The sequence below is a fragment of the Pholis gunnellus genome, assembly GCF_910591455.1.
Source record: "Pholis gunnellus genome assembly, chromosome: 4".
NCBI lineage: Eukaryota > Metazoa > Chordata > Actinopteri > Perciformes > Pholidae > Pholis > Pholis gunnellus.
In genome coordinates, this window is record NC_136530.1 from 27314802 (window position 1) to 27333240 (window position 18439).

At 40.4% G+C, this 18439-nt stretch overlaps 1 protein-coding gene across 1 annotated transcript in view; it reads left to right on the forward strand.

Moving 5' to 3' along the window:
• frem1b (Fras1 related extracellular matrix 1b) overlaps positions 1–18439 on the forward strand; it is a gene marked incomplete at its 5' end in the record, with an annotated part of 53409 nt that overhangs the window by 14950 nt on the left and 20020 nt on the right. The window contains 8 exons of the mRNA XM_079157288.1: positions 3883–4091; positions 6330–6423; positions 6608–6860; positions 10687–10881; positions 14957–15145; positions 15226–15422; positions 15555–15780; positions 17454–17598. Coding sequence (XP_079013414.1) covers positions 3883–4091; positions 6330–6423; positions 6608–6860; positions 10687–10881; positions 14957–15145; positions 15226–15422; positions 15555–15780; positions 17454–17598 — 1508 coding nt within the window. The remainder of the gene's footprint in view (positions 1–3882; positions 4092–6329; positions 6424–6607; positions 6861–10686; positions 10882–14956; positions 15146–15225; positions 15423–15554; positions 15781–17453; positions 17599–18439) is intronic.

The following is an 18439-nucleotide window of genomic DNA, read 5'->3' on the forward strand; positions in this document are numbered from 1 at the left end:
AAAGTATCTTATAAATGAAAACACAAGTTTGGGAAGTGTTGATGTTATAAATATTGAGAATCTGCAATTTCCGAAATAGAGGAGCAGAAGATGAGTGTGACTGTGATCGGGTTGCGATCCTAACAAAACGTTTCTGGAGGACCAACATTTTTTGCAGAGAAGTAGGGAAAGTACTTGCCCAAACTATATTACAATATGAAAGATAAGGATAAATGATGCTGTAATAAAGAATAAGTAGACAGTCTGCAGAGACAAGATGTCTAACCCTACTTAATATTCCAATAGATCTGTTTATTTTTCTACTAACACAGTCAATCTGTTTACTCCAACTTAAACTCTCATCAATAATAACTCCTAGGAATTTTGTAGATGACACTTGAGGCATCTCAACAGATTCAATTTTAATTTTAGATAAATCCTTAGAGTAAGATTTTTTGCCACTGAAAATAATGAAATTAGATTTTTGGATATTCAAAGATAGTTTATTTAATTTGAACCATGTAGCATAGGCAGTTAAACCAGCATTAACTTCCATAATCAGTGAATTGAAATTTGAATGAGAAAGAAGTAGGGTTGTGTCATCTGCAAACATTATCGGAAAAAGGCCTTTTGACACATTAGACAAATCATTAATATAAATAAGGAATAATAATGGTCCAAGAATGGAGCCCTGTGGAACCCCACATATTAGACTGGCTTTGTTTGAATAACAACCTTTAACACAAACAAACTGTCTTCTGTTGGAGACATAATCTTTTAACCATTTGTATGCAATGTCATGGAATCCATATTTATGCAGCTTTTCCAATAAAATATTGTGTTTACTGTATCGAAGGCTTTGGAAAGGTCTAAGAAAATACTGCAGGTAAATTCGTTATTGTCAAGTGCAGAAATAACTTTATCAACAACGTAAAGTAAAGCCATATAAGTTGAATGATTTTTACGGAAACCATACTGGTGTTTGTAAAGAATTGAATTAGACTCGACATGAAGCATTATCCTTTTTTGTACAATTTTTTCTAGTATTTTTGAAAAACAAGGCAATATAGATATGGGTCTATAGTTGTTAAAACAACATGGATTTTCTGCTTTAAACAAAGGAATAACTTTGGCAATTTTTAAATCTTCTGGCACAACACCTGTTTTCAAAGACAAGGTGAAGATGTGAACAAGTGGCTGCAATATTGACTGTTTCACCTGTTTGACAAGAAATGCAGAAATGTTGTCATGGCCAGCCGAAGATATTTTAAGATCATCAATTATATCACTTATTTCTTGAATATTTGGGGGCATAAAATTCGAGATAATAGGGACATTTGTTGGAATGAAATCCAGTGGATTCCCATGACAAGCCGGAATATTGTTAGCTAATTCATGACCAATATTTACAAAGAATTCATTAAATTTTTGGGCGATATCAAATGGCTTGTCTAGAGAATTATCACCATCCAAAAAGACTGAAGGAAGCGCTGGGGTCGTCTTTTCTCTTTGCAACACTTGATTTATTACTTTCCATGTGTTTTTTATATCTTTTGAGCACTTCATAAATGTTTCACTATAATATTTCTTTTTTGTAGATCTGATGATATGGGTGTAATTATTTCTACAGGATTTATAAGCCCCATGAGTAAGAGGCGTAGGATTAGAAACATATTTTCTGTACAGTTTATTTTTTTTCCTCAGCAGTTTCAGTAAATGTATTGTAAACCAGGGATTACTAACTTTAGTGCTTTTCTTGGTGGAACTACAAATTGGAAAACAATCATTGAAACTAAGGTTAATAACTTTCATAAACTTCTGATATGCCAAATCAGCGTTATTTTCAACATATAAATCATCCCATGAAATACTGGTAAGAATATCTTTAAATGATGAAATATTTGATTTGCTCATCATTCTTTTCTGCATCATTGTCTTAGTATGTTTAGCTCTCTTAATCTCGAATAAAGAGTACTGAAAAATGGGGAAATGATCAGACAAGTCGGAATACAAGACTCCAGATTTGGATCCTTCACTCAAAGAATTGGTTAAGATGTTATCAATCAAAGTCACTGAATTTTCTGTAACTCGTGTTGCTTTATGAATAAGAGGAAAAAAGTAACTAGAGTAAAGAATATTGAGAAAATCCCCAGTAGGAGTATGTAGTCGATTTTTCAAAAGGTTTATATTGAAATCTCCTAAAATGTAACAAAGTTTATCCTCATTGTTTATCAGGTCAAGAGAACAGCCCAGACTGTCATTGAAAACTTTGATGACAGAATCAGGTGGGCGATAGATAGCACCAACAATAACATTCTTTCCACCAGAGACACCAGAGAGCTCTAAAAAAACAGATTCCACCTCATCCCCATCCGACTTCAAAGTGAGATCATCCCTAACTTTGAATTCATAGTCACCGTGAATAAACAGAGATACTCCACCTCCACATCTATTCTGTCTTACATAGTGAACTGAATTGTATTTTGGTATTTTAAAGATTTCTCTTGAGTCCTCAGTAAGCCATGTTTCTGACAGGGCAATAACTGAAAAATCATGCTTCAGTAAAGATAAATAATGAATAAATTTATCATAATTGTTAGGAAGACTTCTTATATTCAGATGAAAAGTAGAGAATGTATTACGTGGCAGAGAAACACAGAAGTCATTAAACTGAGTTTCGTCATAAAAACTACAGAGGCTAGATACATCAAGTGAAGAAAAAAAATGTAAATCTGGGTCAATATCAAAATTATAAGAGTCACTGGTAGAGAGATCAAAAGGCGTAAAGGTCTGGCCTTCCAGATCAGATCTGTTGTAGACCATAGTGTGTGAAAAGAATCATGTATACAGATACAAAAGAAATCTAAAAAGTACTTAATACATTACTAATGTTAGAGACTAAGTAGCCAGACTCTGAACATTTCTTTGTTGATGTGGGTTTTGGGAAGGTGGATGGACAATACGTTTGTCGTATCTCAAATATGCAATGTCACCTCTCTCTCGAGCTGCCTTCATAGCTGGGAGTAGTTCTTTTCTTCTTTGGCGGATGGATTCAGGGAAGTCCTCATTGATGAAGATGCCTGAGCCCTTCAAATGTTTAGCTTTATGTAGAACAGAGAGTTTATCCTGCAGCCGTAGAAATCTGACCACAATGGGTCGGGGCTTTTGTGAAGATGGAATATGCTTCCCAACCCTATGGGTCCCATCCAACTCTATTTTCAGATGATCCAGTTGTAGTTTTTCACTGAAGAGTTTTCTCACCTTTTCTTCACAGTCAGTCAGGTTTTCTTTACCAGACTCTTTAATGCCTTCTACCACAATATTATGGCGTCTGGACTGGCCCTCCAGATAGTCTGATTTGTCGGAGATTGAGATCAAACTTTTGCAGATTGTGTCCAAATCTGTCCTGGTTTCATTACAATTTTTGAAACCAGTATTGCATGACATTTTAAAATCATCAAAATCTTTTTGAGTCATTTCTAGACTCACCTTAAGATCATAGGTTTGCTTCGACAGATCATCAATCCTACTGTTTGAAGAATCAACTATGATCTGTACACATGTTTTGAAGCTTTTTTCCTGTTGTTCAAGCAAAGTTTTGTAAAAGTCTTTTTGCTGGTCCAACAATTCACGCACTTTAGCCATGGTGACATATTCCTCAGTGGCATTGTTTGAAGCTTTGGGTGGCATGGTCCGGTCCTTAGGCTTCAAGGCCTACCAGGCCCAAGTTCAGCAGGATGAAGCCAGAAACCTCCACAAGATACCAATAATGTCCACAGTTTAGCTGTAAAAGGTTATTTGGAGACTTCTTAGTTCAGTTTAGTACTGGGATTTTTAGTTGTAGGTAGGATTCCACATTCAACTATGCAGCTCTGTTGGTTGATCCTCTGTGTGCTTCTTCAGGCCTTCACCAACCTGCTGCGGGTGGAGGAGGGCGGAGGGGCCTTTGTCACCGAGGAGCACCTCCTGGTTCAGGACCGGGACAGCAGGAAGGAGGCTCTGAGGGCGGAGGTTCAGAGGACGGCTCGCCACGGCTGGCTGGAGCTGCAGGGCCGAGCGCTGCAGCAGGGAGACGGATTCAGCCTGCAGGACCTGAAAGGACTCCGACTCAGGTCAGACACAGTGGGGCGTTGTACTTACACTTGGTTTTAAGATTAGAGTTGGGGTTTAAACAGGTTAAAGGGGCCTTCCAAGGATGTTTTTAAAGTTAATTTAGCAAAAACGGTTAGCAGTTGTAGAAGGTTTTCTGTTGCTCTAAAGGAGCTTTATCAAGTCTGAAAAAGTTGTACTCGTCAGTTGCAGAGAGGCTTTTATATAATATATAATAGAGGCTTTTATTTTCTAATGTTCTCTTTTAATATGAAGTCAATCCTCATCTGTGTTTACCTTTTAATTTCAGTATAATATCCATTTCCAGAGCACTAATTGCCAAACGATGTTTAGCTACCATGAATGAAACTCAACACGTCGCTCAGAATCTTCACATTAAAAGTCTTGTAGCCTTTTATATGTAGGCTTTTAATTTGAAAAAAACCTTATGAAGTGTAGAATTGTGTTCACAGCAGTGTAACATCGATCAAAAGAACAGCAAAGAAAAAACCTCTGGAATTAATAAGAATGTAAAAACATTTCTGTTGCAAGTTATGGTCTGTATACTGGCTGTAGTATTTATAAAAACATCGATGTGTTTAACCAGGACTTTTAATCAAGTTGCATTATGGGAAATCAGGATAGTCAGGATATCTCTACCTCTACTGCAATTACAATATTTAAAAAGTCTGTTTGTCACAATTTTTACAATTTCATAACGATTTAAATCACTTAAGTTTGTCTCTAAGGTCAAGCTGAGGGGCTGGGGAATATATTAATACATCATATCATTTTGGCCAAAATGTTCATTGTTCTAAAGAGCAGATTTCTTTTCATTTGAAAATGTAGACAAAATCACAATAGTAGCCTTCTAGACATTTTAGATGTGTTGTGTTTTAAGTGGTTGAGCTCATGTGATTAAACAAGAAAACAACCCAAACAAGGTTTTAATAAACCAAATTAGTTTGAAGTTATTAGGATTAAAAATCTCTGGAACAATACAGTGATGTAATACAAAACGGATGTTGTTGTCCCGATGGGTTTCAGGATCACTGACATGGAGACCAAACATGATCAAAGCTATGTGAATAACCCAGAGAGCAAACACGCTAATTAGATGTTCCATGATTACACGCTGCAGGCCCACGTGCACTGATTCCTCTGTAAACTGTTAGTCTGCACCTTCTTTTTGACTGGATCCTTGTGGAGTATCTGTTTACAGTGTCCTCACTGATCCGGCTGCCGAAGCTAACAGTAACATAAACTAAAACCTCAGGAGGAGGCGACACATTTAGTCAGGTCTGGGTTTTCGGATGTGGGTATTTCAACATGGGTGTATGAGAGTTATCGCTCCATGTTTGAGTTTATTTCCGGAACCATAATTCTTTTGAAACTTTTGGTCTCAGCATTCTGTCTCTCTCCTCATGCGGCCTCGGTACACTCAAATAAATCAAAAATATCTAGATTTAATTTAGAAAATTCATTTTGGCGCCTGTGGAAAGTGGCTATATTACAATGTCAGAGGTTGATTTCTGGCTCTGTATGCCTCATGTCTCAAACCTGCTTCTGGAGACTCGTGTTTAGCCAATCAAGAGCTAGAGAGGAAGTAAAGCAATGGGTTAGACATCCCATTAATATATATTATTATATAAATTGTAAATATATGTATATGTACTGTATACTGCCCTCTATTCTGCAGTGACTCTATTTCAATAAGATCTTTGTCGTAGTTTGAGTTCCTTCTTTGACATCTACTTTGTCAGTTAACAAATTCTAGGGCCTTTTTACACCTACCTCGTTTGGTCCAGACTTTCAGACTTGATCTGAATCAAAATGGTGTGAAACCTCCCCTGAGGGCCAAGTTAAAAAACGGTTGTGTCAGAACGACTAAGGATGCCTCAGTGTTCTACTGAACGACTCAGAAGGTCTTTCGCTCCAGCAGCGGTCTGATTTTTTTAATGTTTTTTAGATGTAGCATCGTTCTGCTGTTAATCATGTCTCAAATGGCTTTTTATGGTGACATTTATTTCTTGTACTGGGTTTTATGTTTGTTTTGTGCTGTGGAAACTGTATTTATTATTTGTTGTCTGTATGAGTTGATGTGGTGGCAAATTAGCTTCCCACTGGGGAATAATAATGAGTTCTAACCTAACCAAAATTGGTCATAAAATGATGCTCTACAGAGAATAACATTGGTAAAACCAGAACTACATTTTGTAATTCATGTTGGATGTACTGTGCGATGGCTCTTTGTGTGGCAGGTACATTCATGACGACTCTGAGACCACCCAGGATGAAGTCCATCTGAAGGTGACGGACGGTCTGAACTCAGTAGACGTCATCCTGTCGATACAGGTGAGTGTCCTGTCCCACCAAAACATGTACAACATTACATCATCAATCAAGGCTTTTGATTATTTTCTGTTTTCAGTTTTGGACGTTTTTTGATTTGGACACCCAAGTTTAAATTTTTTTACTGAGCCTTTATTTGTTCATGCTGTGTGTTTTTAGTCTGTGAAGCCTCTCCTGCTGTCCTCAGGTCCTGCCGATGAACGATGAACCTCCCCAGCTGGGTGGAGGGCTGTGGGGGGAGCTGAGCTGCGAGGAGGCGGGGCGGGTCCAGGTAACGGTGGACTACCTGTCGGCTACAGACCGGGACAGCGACGACTCCAGACTGACCTACATGCTGGCTCGGAGTCCAGGCAGAGGGGAGCTTCAGAGAGCCGGATTGACCGTGGACAAGTTCTCACAGCAGGACCTGCTGCAGGGACACATCTACTATGTCCACACAGGTGAGGGAGCTATTGTGGACAACGCTGTGTTCGTGGCACGTGGAAAATGTGTGTGCTTATCTCTTTTGCTAGTTTTTACTACTTTATATGCAGTGAGCTAGTTTAGTCTCTACTACCCAACCCTTGCAACTCAAAAGACCTTGCAGTGTTCAATAAAAATGCAAAGAAATGGGAAACTGTCATATAACCATCAGTGAAACGAAAAGAAGAAGAAGTGTTTAGTCCAATAGTTCCCTGCATGGGGTTTTGGCAGTGGCGGGCCGTGGATTTTATACCTGGGCCTTCAGTGCTGTTCTTCACTTCTAATAACCTCATTATGACGTCACAGCTACGGGTTATTATTTGTTTTGTGTAAAAGCCGCATATTCACATAACACTGCAACATTTGACAAATGAAATAAAATTTGCAGATACATGAATACGAGCATGACGGGACGCTGCGTCATTAACGGACAATATAGTCCAAATCAATGTAACACAATGACAAACTCACAAGAGCAGTCGCATATATTCATATGACAACAAAGCAACAAATCAATCCAGCAGACCTGCAGCGGATCCACGCATTCCACCACACGAGCACGAGCCATTCAAATACTATTCATAAAAACGCCACGATAGACAAATGAACAGTAGTAACTGTAGAGGTAAACAAACGAAGTTCACTTACCAAATGCTGTCTATCCTCCTTTCTTTGTTGACAAAGAGTTTAATCCCAGTACATCAGTTCCAGTAAGAAGTCCTTCTCCATTCATCGTCAGTTGTCCGTCTTCCGCGGCTGTTCGGTGGTCGTCTTCGACCGTGGACCGGCGAAGGGCGGGCCGCGGTTGTGGAGCTGTTTCCATGCGAACGTGGTTGTTGAGTTGTAGATCCACTCGAGTCTCTCCAAAAGTACCGACGCTCAGTTAAAATGAAACACATTCCCAGCCATAACATGTGCAACGCTTCTCTGACGCTGCATACAAATCCTTTTCCTGGCTGGGTCAGGGCTGCTAGCTGTGGGGTCGTTTCTTACTGTCCAGTTTGTTCAGAAATGTCCTTCTTGAGAAAAGCGTTCCCAGTAACTCCGCCACTAAATCCGTTTCTCCTCCTTCTGCCATTTCATATAAAAAAAACAAAGCTAGGTAAAATGTCTTTCAAATATTTCCACTTGAACTCTGTCTGCTACAACCAAAGCTCTGCTAGCAAGCATTATGTTTCGCGGGCACATAGTCACGTGCCCGCCCACTGACCAATCACAGCACACTCTGCACCTTGCAGGAGAGAGGCATCTGGACTCTGAGCTGCAGTAATGCTGACGTAACACTAGGCCTGCAAACCGCTCTGGTGCGTCCATGAATCTCAAACTAAAGATCTGATTGGTTGAATCAACAATATCGTCCCCATTCAACTTAAACTGCACATGGCAGCAATGGGTGAGTCTGCAGGCCTGGGGCCTTTAATATTTTTATAAATTATAATAGATATAAGAAAAAATTAAATGTATTTAAGAAAAAATATTAAATTATAAAATAGCTATAACTTTGTGATTCTGTGATTCTGCGCATTGCACCGCAAGTGTTCTGGGAGGCTACGCTAAACTAGCTTAACGGGAAAACAACAGCAGCAACATGCATTCTGCTACACGCTCGAGGGCCATTCTGATATTAGATGTAAAAAAACAAACGCAGTTGACTTACCAAATGCTGTTCACTTAAAGACAAACTCCATCCTCCTTTCTTTGTTGACAAAGAGTTTAATCCCAGTTAAATCCCAACTCACAAATCCGTTTCTCCTCCTCCTTCAGCCATTGAGTGTTAAAAAAATAAAGCTAGGTAAAAAAAATAATAATCTAGACCAAGCAAAATGCAAAAAATGTCATAATTTCTTCCATATCTTTCAATTTGAACTCTTACTACTCCGACTAAGCTTTGCTGGCTAGTTAAGTTTCGTTTCACGATAGTCACGTGCTCGCCCACTGACCAATCACAGCACACGCTGCACCTAAAAACTGAGCTGCACGTAATGATGACGTACTTGTAGGCCAGCTAGCAGGCTCTGGAACGTCAAAGAATACGGCCAACATGTCAAACTAAAGATCTGATTGGTTGAAGACTATGACAATCAACAATATCGTCCCCATTCACTTAAACTGCAAAGGGATTCACTGGTGAGTCTGCAGGCCTGGGGCCTCTTTTCTTACCTAGAGACACAGAGGTGAAATCTGATTGGATAAAAGCTCTACTTAAAACAAGCTGCACTGGAAGCAGAGCAACTGAGGAAGACAGTAGCTGTGCAATGAGAAAATAAGATAATGGGAAAAATATTTGTATAAATTATAATACATGTAGTGCAGAGGTCCCCAACCTTTTTTGTGCCACGGACCGGTTTCATGTAAGACAATATTTTCACGGACCGGCCTTCAAGGTGTGGCGGATAAACACGAAGAAATAAAATGATACGATCGGCATTAAAACAAATATAAAATGCATAAATAAATACAACTCACAATAACGCTGAATCAGTGGAGCCCTGAGGTTGTTTCTCTACAACGAGACGGTCCCATCTGGGGGTGATGGGAGACAATGACACCCGAAGTTCCTTATGTCCAGACTACTTCGTTTTGTTTTGATTGCTGTCAATGCAGAACATCCTGCTTCACAAAGAGGATGTGTGAAATGGAAGCAGGGGTTTCAGTGCTTTAGTGGTGATCTCAGGATATTCAGCCTTGATTTTAATCTAAAATACCAGCAGAGTTTTTGTCTCAAACATACTTTTAAGGCCACCGTCATTTACAATCTCCAGCAGCTGATCTTCCTCTGTCGCCACATATTAGAGCGGGCTTGGCGCGTCAGAATTACTCCTTTCTTTTTCTTGTTGTCGGCTCTTCTTCTGTCTCCTTCGTGGCTTTTCCTCTTTGCAAAGAAGCTCTCCAAAAGTTTTTTATTCATTTTCGCTAGTTTGTGGGCTTACTTTTTGAGGTAACGTATCACGTGACCGAGACAAGCGTCTTGACTTGTCAAGAGCCACAGGCGGATGAAATTGCGAGAGAATCCGGTCATTTTTCAAAATAAAACTTCTTTCAGACTCTGATAATCAATAAAACGGAAATAATATAATATGTATTCCTTCTGTGCGGCCCGGTACCACATGACCAACAGCCCGGTACCGGTCCGCGGCCCGGTGGTTGGGGACCACTGATGTAGTGTATTTAAGAAAAATTATTAAAATAGCTATAACTTTGTGATTCTGTTTAGGCCAGCAGAGAAGGCCTTGCTGGCCCTGATGGCCCACCACTGCGTTCTGATACACAAATATCTGTCTTCAGTTGCTGGACATTTTTCTATTCTTTGATTTTTCAGGAAATATTGGATGATTTGACCTCTTTGAGCGTTGAGCAGTTATTACAATACAACCATTTGAAAAGTTACGAGGGTAAATATCTCTTTGGTGGAACTGCTGACAACTGAATTAAATGAGTTTAATTTGACTTCACAGATCAGCCTGACTTTCTTGTTTACTGATTGCTGTATCAGAGTTGTTTTGTGCTACTTCCTGTCAGTTGTTTTGGGAAGTGAAATGTATCTACCACAGAGATAGCGGTCTAAGTCCTCCATAAAGTTTCTTCACAACAAGATATGGACATATTTGGTCAGCTGATGAGATTTTGATATTACAAGGAGTTGAAGTGTAAACAGAAACAGTCGCAGGGAGCTGTTAGGAGCTAAAGAGCTGCTGTTTGTGAGAACAATATGAATCGTGTCCTTTGTCTGTTGTCATGAAGCTCTTCATTAGACTCGTTGTTTTCACAGCATTCAGAAATAACGTTTTGGTGTTTCTGTTTCAGGAGGGGAGATCGGACCCGAGTCGGTATTTGACACGCTCACCCTCATCATCTCTGACGGCGAGGCTGGAGGGACAGACGGATGTTGCCACGGAGACGCCCCGCCCCCTCCTGTGCCTCTCCACGGCACGCTTCCTGTGTACGACCTCAACATCACCGTTCTCCCTGTCAACAACAAAGTACCCACGGTCACTCTGGGTAAGATTTCTGTCATGACACACCCGAGGAACAGTTTACCTACAGGGTATCTTTTAAAAATCACAGAATTTAGTTTACTCAAAAAAGGCTTTTCAAAATTAAATTGTAAATATTCGCTCTTGGCTGCTGAAGAATAAAGTATTCAGTAAGTTTACTTAAATAAGGAAATAACACCCTAAAAACACACTGTAAAGTTACTCTTAGTACGTAAAAGTATTGCGTTGAAAATGTTATTTGAGTAAAAGTATGGAAGGATAATAAATGAAGTTTAAGTATTAAAAGTAGAAAAATGTCCCCTGTGACTGTTATACAATCATATATTCTATCATTAACTTAGCATGCATTAATGTAAAAGCAGGATTTTACTGTAATATATACATATATTTATATATATATATACACACACATATATATATATATATATATATATATATATATATATATATATATATATATATATATATATATATATATATATATATATATATATATATATAAATAATAATGATAAATAATTGTAGGTCATGTCGTCCCGACTGGCTGATATGATGGTGAAATGACACCAAAACATTCTAATAAAGATTACTAATAAAAGAACACCAGTAATGTCTGGGTTTATCAATACTACAATCTTTTATGATTTAGCACCGTGGCCCTTTTAATTTCCGCGGTTCGGAATGCATCCCTTCCTTCAGATAACATAAACGTGTCCGTCCTGGACTGCTGTAGAAACATGGCGGTGCAAGATGGCGGACTCCATGGAAGACGAATCTCCCTATGTAGATAGAAACGGCTTTATCTAAGCTAACGAAAACACTACGCTTCTTAGATTTGAATGAAAGTTTTTGAATTTGAATGAAAGTTATGAAGAGTATATTCCATTTCTGCCAATTAATCCCACACAATGTTACACAGTTTCTTTAAATTGCGTTGTGAAATTTTAACATCTTTAAAAGTATTGTATTTAACTTGGTGAACCTGCAGTAAATGTATTTTTTTCTGTTGGTTATAATAACACGCATGTTCAGCATTAACTAAAACCTGAGAAATGATAAACAGGACATTTTCCAGCTCAGCTTCAGCATGAATGGAGCCGAAAATGTCTCAATGAGAGACTGAGAGATAAACGTGTGTGTGTGTGTGTGTGTGTGTGTCTGTGTTCACTGCTGACAATCCTCTTAATGCAGCGGAGCAGCTCTGACCCCGACAACATGCCGTCACCTATCAGTCCAACACACACTGTGTTCTGGGAAGGGTGAGGGGGGGGGGGGGAACATACACTTCATATATATATATATACACACACACACACACACACACACACACACACACACACACACACACACACACACACACACACACACACTCTCCTGGGGAGGGTGATAGTTCTTGCCGGAGTCGGAGCCAAGAACAGGGATTGGTTATCAATGGAGACCAGTGACCACTGGGATTCACATTGGGATGACTGGGAGATGGTGTGTGTGTGTGTGTGTGTGTGTGTGTGTGTGTGTGTGTGAAAGAGACATTGCAACGGCATGTTAAAACTGCAAAAAAATCTGTTTGTAGAGAAGAGAGATTTTTTGAATTCGTTGCAAGAATATTGTCAGACTGAAGTACATTTTCTTGATAGCAGTGCTCTGCTGTATTCTGTCTAATTTTGAAGGTGTTGCGATGCAGTTCTAAACATCCATCTTTAAGTTACTGTGTCTTTTTCAGAATTCAAGGCTTTAGAAAAATGACAAGATACTTCACTGCAAAAATTGCGAGGTGGATGGTTGGTTGTGAACGGTGAAAATGCCAAAGAAATCATAATATAACATCTGCAACACATCTCAAAGTCATATTTCTTGATTCTAGCAGTGCGTCCCCCTTTTCTGACCTCCTTCGAGACACTGAAGCTCATTTCTAGAAACTTCCTGAAACTTGGAACAAGTGGGATTATTTCTCATTTTAAAACGAAAATATTAAACCTTTTCAAGTAAAACCTCAGACCCCAATAGTTTCTGCTGTGTTTCTTGCAGTGTGGTGTTTGTTGTGTGTTTTAGCTGAGTCCAAAGTCTCATTGTTTGCACATAGCATTATGGGTAATTTATGGCATATGTGCTTGTTGTTGACAGTGTGGCGGCCGCGCTAACGAGGTTGGCACTGACGTGTTTTAAGTGAAATCTTCCTATTGTCTGCTGGTATTACATGTACACACACACGCACACAGCTGGGTGAGATTATCACTCCTGTGTGTGTTCCCCAGGAGACAGTGGACAATGAGCGTCTTTTCAAAACAAAAGCAGAAAGAGGCGCATGCCCACTGTCACAATAGGCGACGTGTACTTGCCGCCTCGCCAGCCGGATTACCGCAACGCTACCAGCGACAGGATAACTCTCTAATCCTGCCAGCATATCTCACCATTCATTCAACACCAGCACCGCCAGGCCGTGCAGGGTTGTTTGGGAGTGGGGGTTTGGGGGGGTGCATGTGGTGTTGCTTGGTCTAATTAATTAGCACTGAATAAAGACGTAGAGTAAGAGCATTAGCGTGGCTAAATGCGAGGAATCCAGCTCTTCCTTGTTTCCTAGTTTAGTTTATCAGCGCGATACAGGACTGTCCATCGCTAATGCTCACGCACATTCACACAATGTATACATATATATATATATACACAGCATAATTAATACATGCACAAGGGAGGTTTGTCAGTATGGATCCAGGTCCAGAGGTGATTGTGTTTTGTTAATTAACAGCAGTGTGAAGGAAGATGGGTGAGTGGTGGATTCATTAGCAGCTGACAATGGAATGGATGGATGAAGTGATGGACTGATCGATGAACGGACGGACGGACGGATGGAAAGTTGGATGGATGGCTGGATGGATAAACTGATGGAGGGATAGATGAATAGATGAACTGATGGATAGAACGATAGATGGATGGATGGAGGGACTGATGGACGGATGGACAGACGGAAGGATATATAAATTAATAGATGGATTGATGTACTGATAGATGGATGGATAATGGATGATGGTTGGATGGATGGATGGATAGATGGATGGATGGAGTGATAAACTGATCGACTGATGGATGGACGGACGCATAGATGAACGGATGGAGGGATAGACGGATGGATAGATAGATAAAAGGATAGACGGATTGATGAACAGATGGATGGATGGACTGATAGATGTACTGATGGACGGATGGATGTATAAACTAATGGATGGATTGATGTACTGATAGATGGATGGATAATGGATGATGGACGGATGGATGGATGGATGGTGTTAGGAAAAATTCACTCGAGCCGTGGCAACAATCATTAAACAAGACATTTATTCTTTGCAAAGAAGGAGACAGAGTTGATTCACATACAGTATACATGGATCAAGGCTGCTCGGAGATCTGTATATTATACAGCATATTCTAAGTATCTTGACACTTTAACAATTCGTTCTAGTACAAAGGTCACTTTTATAATCGGAAGACGCCATGAAGTATTGACGCCGTCTACAACTTTATTTACCATCACAAGCAGTGCTGAGTGTTCCTTTGGATAGACTAAACAGCTGTGGCGCTTAATGTCAGAGGAAGTTCACACAACGAGGTTCACATAAGGACACCAAGCTTTGTAAGCACACCTTATAATTAGTCATTTAGATTTTACCCAACAGATGGCTGGATGAATGGATGATGAATAGATGGATGGATGGATGGACAGCTGCCTGACATGGACAGACTACCAAGTACTGGCAGTTGTCCTGGTGGGCTGCTCCACAGATCGGGGCGATACAGGTGATCGTTCAGTCGAGTGGGCCAGGGGGTTCAGGGTGACCTCCCTCTGGTCTACCTCCCCACCTCCCCACTGTTCCACCGTCCTGTTACCTGGCTGGGTCTTTTTCAGTAACATAAAGCTGGAATTGCCAGGTCATTCTTTTACACGTGTACAGTTTGGGGGTATAACATAGGAGGCCAAATCAGGTAATGGAAATATTTTTCACCCCGGTGACAGTGGAGACAAACTGCTACATCCATGGAAAAAACATTTGCACGACTCATGTCACTGTTGTTATGTGTTGACTTAGGTGACTCCATGTTGGTGGTGGACGAGGGCGCCTCCGCCTGTCTGTGTGGGGGGGTCCTCGGGGCCTCAGACCCTGACAGCCCCCCCGACCAGCTGACCTTTCACCTGGAGACTTCTCCTCTGCACGGCTTCCTGGAGAACACGCTGCCGACACCCGGCTCCGAGAAGAGCAACGCAGGAGTCCGAGTCGGTCAGTGTGTGTGTGTGTGTGTGTGTGTGTGTGTTTGTCACACACCTGACCTAACCCTGGCATATCCCTCTCTTTTCCAGAATCCTTCAGTCTCGTCCACCTGACCTCGGGTTTCATCAACTACGTCCAATCGGAGAGCAAAGGGGCGGAGCCGACTGTCGATCAGCTGTCCATCAGCGTGAGAGATGGGCTGCACCGCTCCGCCCTTGTCCCCTTCTACATCATCATCAATCCGACCAATGACGAGACGCCTTCGCTGCTGCTCGCCAACTTCACCGTAAGTTCAAGACCTTTTTTCTTTTACTCCACGTGTGGTAAAAATCGTACAATTACATTTTTCTTCCATCCAACAGCCTCACAGGGGCGCTAGCGTAGGAGTAGAGTAATTCCTGTTGTACATCTAACGCAGGTGAAGGAAGGCGGCATGAGGGAGCTGACTCCATCCATACTGGGTGGCTTCGACCTGGACGCCCCCCCAGACGTCCTGACATTCACGCTGGTTCAGCCGCCGGCTCACGGCAGCCTGATCAACGGCATCTACGGCACCGAGACGAGCCGCTACAAGGAGATGGGGGCCGACCTCCTGCGGAGGAGCCTCCCCGTCACCTCCTTCACCCTGCAGGAGCTCCGACAAGGTGAGAGGGACTGAGTCAAATGGTTGTGTGGACAAATAGCATCAATTCTGTAAAGTACTGTACTTTTGAAGTAGATTATTAAGTATTGTCTTAGTTGATGGTATGAGTAAATGGTTATTTCATGCTCACGACAAGGTAGTTACTTTTATTTAGTGATCTTGCAATGAGATTTAAAAACACTTTCTATGGACGGACATTTGTATTGAATTTGACTCAATGTGTTCTCTTTTCTTGTCCCGTCGTTGCCCCTTTATCACTTTCATAATTTAACTTTCGAGCTTGATTGAAACTCGCACCCCTTTTGAGTCAAATGATAAGTCAAATATGAACACACATACTGCTGGAATCAAAGACAATTACTGTTGTATCTCATCCTGCCAATTATGTTATTAAGGTTTATAAATCCTCTTATATATAAAATATATATAGCAAATAAGACACTCATTATTATCCTTGCTTCGCATTTTGCCTAATAATCCTGTTCCAATGTTTATTTCAGTGTCAAAAGTAATCCAGTTGTGACTGTTGCTTACAGTGCAAATAAAAGCTGATAGAAGCTAACGAACTTCTAGCAGCTTTCATGGTGCAGATTCACAAAAATGTCACAAAATATAGACTAGAAGCTGCAGCACTCAAGCTGCCCTAGTTTAAACGTACTGTTAACATCACCATCAGCATGTTGCTAAAACTCAGTTCATGTTAACATAAACCATGAATATGAGCTTATAGCCATTCGGTCCACCACATGGATCCAGACAACAGCTATTGGATGGATTTTCATGAACTTTTAAACAGACATTCATCATTTTTACACTGTCACTACATTAGTGCATTATTCATCCTCTGGAAAACATGAATGTCTGTACAAAATCTCATCACAATCCATCAAATAGCAGTCGAGTCTGGAGCAAAGTGACGGACTGAGCAGCTATCGTAGCTAGGAACAGTGTCGGAACACAAATAATACCGCTGCTCTGACAACTGATGATTTTTCTGTGTTGCCCAATTTATTTTGAAAATAGAAATAAAGGCAATGTAGTGACTGCAATTAAAGTCAGTGAAAACTGAGCAAAAATGTGGGTGGGACAGGGGGAAAGCTAACCCACGATGCATGTTCTTGTACACTAGTTGGCTACTTATCTCTACTTTCTTACATTCTACAAAAATTAAGCAGTAAAACGTCGCCCATACCGGGATCCAATCCGGCGCCCTGCCGCCAAGAAGCTAACTGTTGTAATGGCTAACGCAAAGTAGCTAGCTATTGGTTGATTAGAAAAGTAAACGCAAATCTCAAAAAAGGAAATTTGGACTCAGTTGAAGAGGCCTAAATAGAAAATATAAATATTTTTTCACACATGTTTAATAAAAGGAAGTTTGCAATTTGCATGCTGAAATGCTACTGTATGAATAAATTATGTAGCTACACCAACAACGTCAATATTGTATTGTGGTTGTTGTTTGGTTTAGGAGAACGTCCTTCATTTTTTAATGGTTTATTTCAACCACTTGCTCTTGTTTATATTTTGGATCCTCCTCTTGCCTCTTAAAAATGAATCATATATCTGTGCTGTTAGTGCACAAACAAATGAATGAAAGAGAGAGAAGGTACACAGACACACGCTACATTTATAGCTGGTTTTTATATTTCCCCCCTCCTCTTCCTCCCGCTGCAGGCATGAAGATCGTGTACATGCACGATGACACGGAAACCCTGAAGGACGCCGTGGCTCTGCGGCTGACAGATGGCGTCCACACAGTCCAGGGGACGGCTTGGGTCACCGTGCTGCCGGTCAACGACGAGAAGCCACGGCTGCTCAAGTACACACCAACGCGCGCACACACCCACACACACACGCACACACGCACACACACACGCATGCACGCACACACACAGATGTGAGCTGATATGAGGATTTAGTGCTTAATGCCTGTTAATATGGTATTACTGGAAATATGTGACTGGGTGAGGTTTTAGGTCAGGGTCGCACCGACAGACGCAGAGGTTTTTGCTTTGTACATAAAGACAGCTTCTATTTTTATAATATATACAGTATATACTATTTAGTCAATACACTGACTATTTATATTATATAGTATCTCATACAACTCCACTTCTAAAGACACAAACCATCCCTTTAAAGTAATAAAAGTAAAAGTACTCATTATGTGTAATGGCCCATTACAGAATAATATATATTCTATTCTTGGATTGTAATTATTGACGCATTCATGTGTTCATCACTTTAATGTTGCAGCTGGTAAATGTGGAGATCATTTGAATGTCTTTATGTACTGCTGGGTAGTTTAATCTAAAATAATACGTCGTCATTTCTTATTCTTATTTTCATCTGAATGCGGAAAGTAAATAAAACATTACTAAAAAAGTAAAGAGTAAAGAGTACTATATTTCCCTGGAGTAGAATTATAACGTTGCATGAAATGTCAAATACTCTGGTGAAGTACTACTACAAAAGTACAATGTACTTAAAGTGGCGTTTTATTTTGGTTGGTTGCCTGAACACTGACTAGTGTACACTGACATACACCATTCTGCTGCCACAAACACTCACTAATACACCAAATGTGGTTAATCCGCCGCGGAAAATAGTCCCCTATATGACTGAAATGAAATAAAAAATAGATTATTTTAAAGAAGTCA